This window comes from Gavialis gangeticus, unplaced genomic scaffold (assembly GCF_001723915.1).
Source record: "Gavialis gangeticus isolate Ggan-Ray unplaced genomic scaffold, GavGan_comp1, whole genome shotgun sequence".
NCBI classification, from domain to species: Eukaryota; Metazoa; Chordata; order Crocodylia; family Gavialidae; genus Gavialis; species Gavialis gangeticus.
The window spans coordinates 18,746,401-18,752,390 of NW_017729015.1; the positions used below are offsets into that span (position 1 = coordinate 18,746,401).

The 5,990-nt window shown below is 46.7% G+C and overlaps 1 protein-coding gene across 1 annotated transcript in view; it reads left to right on the plus strand.

The window, feature by feature from the left end:
* The window catches only part of WDTC1 (WD and tetratricopeptide repeats 1), a 27,372-nt gene that overhangs the window by 3,778 nt on the left and 17,604 nt on the right, over window positions 1-5,990 (plus strand). Inside the window, exons 2-7 of the mRNA XM_019512496.1 lie at window positions 239-322; window positions 2,090-2,136; window positions 3,026-3,137; window positions 3,712-3,899; window positions 4,749-4,931; window positions 5,272-5,366. Of these exons, the coding sequence (XP_019368041.1) occupies window positions 239-322; window positions 2,090-2,136; window positions 3,026-3,137; window positions 3,712-3,899; window positions 4,749-4,931; window positions 5,272-5,366 (709 nt within the window). The remainder of the gene's footprint in view (window positions 1-238; window positions 323-2,089; window positions 2,137-3,025; window positions 3,138-3,711; window positions 3,900-4,748; window positions 4,932-5,271; window positions 5,367-5,990) is intronic.

Sequence of the window (5,990 nt, forward strand, 5' to 3'; positions counted from 1 at the left end):
GCCTCATATGCCCCCTTTTTACTCCTGAACTAAGGAATACAATATGAGGCCTTCTTTAGTTTGAGAGAGATGCGGGCTTAGCAGAGGAAAGGCATCCAGCCAGTAGTGGGAACAGTTTGAGGCACTGGGAAGGTGTCTGAGTGCATTTTACAATTGACGTCTGTGTTAAGGGTAAGAAGGGTTCTGTGTTTGCTGAACTAAATGCAATATGTGGGTTTGTTGTTTTTTCCACATATAGGAAAAAGGTGCATTGGGCTTTGAGCGACATTACCATGTCACTGACCCCTTCATCCGACGTTTGGGCCTAGAAGGAGAGTTACAGGTAAGTGGGAAATGCCAAAAAGAAACAAACCTGCCTTCTGGGTCTACTTGAATCTATATACACAACATTTGGAACAAACTTTTTGGGAGTAGTAGGTGTCCTGGAGGGTAGGCCTAGGATCTAGGGAGACCATGACAAATTAGAGGATTGCACCAAAAGAAATCTCGTGAGGTTCAGTAAGGACAAGTGCAAAGTCCTGCACTTAAGATGGAATAAGCCCATGCACCAGTACAGGCTGGGGACCAACTGGCTAAGCAATAGCTCTGTAGAAAAGGACCTGGGGGTTACAGTGGACAATAAGCTGAATATGAGCCAACAGTGTGACCTGGTTGCGAAAAAGGCTAATGGCATACTAGGCCACCTTAGTAGAAGCATTGCCAGCAGATTGAGGGAAGTGATTCTTCCCCTCTGTTCAGCACATCTGGAGTCCTGTATCCGGTTTTGGGCCCCTCACTGCAGAAAGGATGTGGACATATTGGAGAGAGCCCAGTGGAGGGCAACAAAAATGGTTCGGGGGCTGGGGCACATGACTTGTGAGGAGAGACTGAGGGACCTGGGCTTATTTAGTTCAGAGAAGAAAGGACTGAGGCAGGATTTGATAGCAGCCTTCAACTCCCTGCAGAGGGTTGCAAAGAGGATGGAGCTGGACTGTTCTCAGTGGGGGCAGATGACAGAACAAGCAGCGATAGGCTCAAGTTACAGCAAGAGAGGTTGAGGTTAGATATTGGGAAAAACTTTGTCATGGGGAGGGTAGTAAAGCACTGGAACAGGTTACCTGGAGAGGTTGTGGAGTCTCCATTCTTGGAGGTTTCGAAGACCAGGCTAGACAAAGCCTTGGCTGGGATGATGTAGCTGGGGCTGGTCCTGCTTGGAGCAGGGGTTGGACTGGATGTGACCTCCTGAGGTCCCTTCCAACCCTCATATGTCTCTATGTGTATGTAGAGACACACCAGTTTGTTCAAGGTGCGCTGAGCATAGTGCTGTAAGTTTCTGCTAGCTTTTCCATGTGCAGGTTCTTCTGCTAATGCTCCTATAGCACATTTTGTCTTGACCAGGGCTTGTCAGCTAATCTTCACTGTGGCTGACAATCTCTGTAGGGAAATCTCTTATCTCCTAGTTGACAAGAAATCAGATAGTCTAATTGCATGACATCTAGAACTGTAGCAGTGTTTCCAGAAGCAGATGAATGAACTGTCCCATTGCAGTCTAAAGCTCCTAAAACTTGTTAAAGATCTCAAGGAGTGAGTTTCCACATTGGTGGAATTTTAGTTTTCTCCATTCTCCTCTCAGCCCAATCCCCACCCCAGATTACTGATGGCACTCTCCAGCCTTTCCTGTTAATAGGCTTTGTTGAATAGGACAAAAAGGGTATTAAGTAATGATCACCCAACAGCAAGATGCTTCTCACAGGTGTTGAAAGTGCATTTTCCTCTACTGCCCTCAGGATCTGTGCATGTGATCTCAGCTTGTCCAAGAGCTTTGGAAATGGTCACCTTTCCTTGTGCACAGCAGGATTTTACCTCCTGAGGCTGAGCTGTCATTTTGTTCAGTGCTAAATATCCTTCCCCCCCCACCCCAGCTGTTACAGTGTGTCTTTCTTTCCTGGAAGTGCCTGTCTGGTGTGGGTGGGTGTCTCTGTGAAGCTGAAATTAAAAGCTGCTTGTATGAAAGCGAGTTGTGTGGGGAGCTTGCTGTGCCCTTGTCTTGGAACAGTCCTATTTGAGAAATCTGCAATTTGTGTAATGTTCTCTTCCTTTCTTTGCTCAGGGTCACGGTGGATGCGTTAACTGCCTGGAGTGGAATGAAAAAGGAGAGTAAGTATGTGCTGGGCTTTGGGTATGACGCAACTAACACAGGCTTTCTCAAAAGCAGGCTGCACATCATATAAGCAATTGCTTTCTAGTCCCAGTAAAATAAATGAGGGCTTGGGCTGAAGCTTTTGAACTGTAGCAGAGTCCAGGTTTCAAGAAGAGGCTCTTGTCTTGTTGTTTGGACCTGGAGGTCACTGGAAATGACCTGATTGTCAGTTTAGAAGAGAACTAGGCTTGCTGACAAATGTAAGGTCCTGTCCTGGAGGGCCAGGATGCTAGTAAGCTGGTGTCAGGACCCAGTGGGTCTCTGCTGGCTGTATCCTTCTGATTTGGGACTAGAATGGCAGATTTTTTCCCTGCTCTGTGCTCAGAGTACTCTGGGGGGGATCACATTACATGGATGCGGTATTCACTCCATCCACCTAATAACTCCCTTCTTTCCATTATCATCCGTGTGTAGTTTTCCCCACATAGAAAATAACCAAGTGGAAGAAAGACATTCTAGGTAGCCCAGAGACGCATTCTGCTCACTGTCTACCCAAATCCACTTAGATCACAGGAACTTCATGTACCTGAAGGAGAAATTTGGCTTCAGGGCAGCAGTTCTTGGTCTGTAGTCCTGACAGCTCAGGGATCACCACCTGATGATCTCTCATCCTGTGCACCTTCTGCTGCTGATGTGTTCTGCTACTTACAGTATCCTCTTCCTGAGGTACCCACTCCCCCCTACCTAGAAAGCAACCTGCAAATCGCTGAATTCATGTCTGAGAGCTGCTGCAATACATCCTGAGTCCTAGTTGTGAATGGGTTAACTTGCAGGAGGAGTGGATGAGAAGTTAAACGCAGCCAGGAATGGAGCAGTGTGTGTAGCGCTCTCCTCTTGATTTTACAGCTTGCTGGCCTCTGGGTCTGATGACCAGCACACCATTGTCTGGGATCCATTGCATCACAAGAAACTTCTTTCCATGCACACAGGACATACTGCAAACATCTTCTCTGTCAAGGTGAGTGAAAGCCTTTGTAGCTTGGATAGCTGCCCACCGGTCTGACTGGTTTGCATCTTCCTATGAAATGGGACTTAACTGACTGAAATTTTGAAAACAGACTTGCTCTCAATTTAGTAACATCTTCTTTAATAGAAAGAAAAGCTCCATTTGCCTGGTCACTGCTGTAGGCTGAGGGCAAGCAGCAATAGCTGGAACTGCGTGTGCATATGGCTTATTAGAGAATGCAAAACTCTCTCTCTAGATTTTCGGTCTCGGGCTTTCTGACATGGCAAGAGTTGCTCTGCCTCTTGCAAATAAGAGTAACCTTCCACCAAAAAAGCTTTGACTTGTACAGATAGGCGCTCCTGTCATCTTGCACTGTTGTGTATTATGATCTCAGCATTGTTTCAGGAGGCGATTCTGGCTGCAGCAGCTTGTTGTAAAGGGAGCTCTGGCAGTTGCCAGCTGAGACTAGGTCACTGTGAAGGATGCTTTGTCTTGTGATTGTGTGTCCCTCCTCTGTCAGAGGGAGGGCAGCGTGTGAAGAGTCCAAAGCGCTTCCTGGTCTGAATAACCAATCTGCTTTCCACAGTTTTTGCCGCATTCAGGTGATCGGATCCTCATTACAGGAGCTGCAGACTCCAAAGTGCATGTCCATGACTTGACTGTCAAGGAAACCATCCACATGTTTGGTGATCACACCAACAGGGTGAAGCGCATTGCCACGGCTCCCATGTGGCCCAATACGTTCTGGAGTGCAGCAGAGGATGGGTTGATCAGGTAAATAGCTTTTGGTCATTTCAGGGTACATCTCTTGGTGGTGGGAAAAACCTATTTGAACAGTCGCTGATACCTGTAGCGCTCATACATCCATGCTCCCTCCTGCTAGCTTGGCAGTTCAGTTAAATGATGAAGGAAAACACTGGATCACCCATCAGTTACTGATTCTTATTGCTGCTTTTGACCTTTATTTAATTCTTACTGGCTTCGAAACATCATAGCAATATCAGACCAGGGCTCCATCATGCTTGGTGTTATACGTAGATCTAGTAGGAGACAATCCCTATGTGAAAACTTATTTTTAATCGCTCTTGGCAAAAATAACAGCAGTTCAACTTAAGTAAAGGATATTATTGCATAAATGCGAAGAATGGAAGGTGAGATGCATGTCCTGTGCGATTTGTGCTCTTGAATCATCAAAGAGACTCTAAAATGACTAAAGAGAGTGCCGTTGGAGAATTTGTTCCAGGGTTCATGCTGGATCTGATGCACATGAGATCAAGACTTGGCGTTCCTTTTGGTGCTAACTAAAATCCCCATGCGAAATAGACTTGTTAAGAATGATGGTTATCCAGATGTTGAGGTTTAGTGCATTAAATCGGGTGTCCCATACCTTGGGATACAAGATGAAAATAACCATTATGTAGTAGAGGCCCTTAGGAAAGAGTCCCTTCTCTCTTCCTCTTTGCACGATACAGACCTTTTATAAAAACTAGGCTACTGTCTAGCAGTAATAAGATTGTGTTGCGCGAATTCTTCTCTCTGCATGGAGAGAAGCTTCATACTGTTACTGTCCTGGTTCTCTACTACCGCCATGGCTTACTTAAATCTGTCTTTTACTTTTTGTAGACAGTATGATTTGCGAGAGAACAGCAAACGCTCTGAAGTCCTGATAGACCTAACTGAATACTGTGGGCAGCTGGTGGAGGCCAAATGCCTCACTGTCAACCCCCAGGATAACAATTACCTAGCAGTGGGTGCTAGTGGGCCCTTCGTGCGGCTGTATGACATACGCATGATCCACAACCACAGGTAATGGTGACTATCACTTATAGGACCTTCTTGACAGAGAAGTGAGTAACACAAGATCTGAAAGAGGCCTTGCATAGTGGGAAGGGAGCAGCAAGAGGAGCTGGTGATGATCCATCTCAGCTGGGCAATGGTACTAAGTTTTCTTCCCTCCCAGCATCCCTTAGACACGGGTAAGTGCAACTTCCTGGCACTCTTGTGGTTGCTTGGGACAGGTTTGTAGTTGCACAAGTGTTTAATTTATGACCATGCCCTTATGAGTGAATGAGAAGTCTCTCTCCGGACAGGCTGAAGCCTGGCAGTTGTACATTGTAATGATAAAACTTCTCTTCTTTCTGGTCAGAAAAAGCATGAAGCAGAGTCCCTCAGCTGGAGTGCACACATTCTGTGATCGGCAGAAACCCCTCCCCGATGGTGCAGCCCAGTACTACGTAGCAGGTATTGCTGCTGCTCTAACATGCCTGTTTCGAGCTGGTGCCTAAGAGCTGTAGTCAGGGTCTAGGTTCCTAGTGTGCTGGGCAGCATGTATGCAATGCCAGCCAAGCAGTCCCTGCTTGACAGAGCAGACATCCTGTGGCATGTAGCTCCAGGTAGCATTGGCTCTTGAGCAATGAAAAGTGGAACTGGCCCTGCTTTTCTGCCTTGCACAGTCATGAAGCACGGACATGCAAATGAATGAACATGGGGAAGGACCAGATACCTCCTCCTCTCTTGCCTTTTAGGCTCTAAATTCATACCTGATGTGGAAAGTTAATGACCTTTTATTACTGATGGACACTGAACCAGCTGTAATGAATGAGCTGCTCTTGCTCTTCTGCCACAGCTTAGTTGGCACCTTGTTGGGGCCTCCTTGGAGAATCAAGGATTGAATAAGCTGTAGACTTTAAACCAGGGGCAGGCAATTATTTTGGGTGGAGGGCCACTTACCAAGTTTTAGCAAGCTGTTGAGGGCCACATGAATTGCCCCGCCCCTTGACAGATGCCCTGCCCCTGGTTGCCATCTTGGGACCAGAAATCCCACCCCTTTAACCTCTGACCTTTGCCACCAGAAATCCCTCCCCT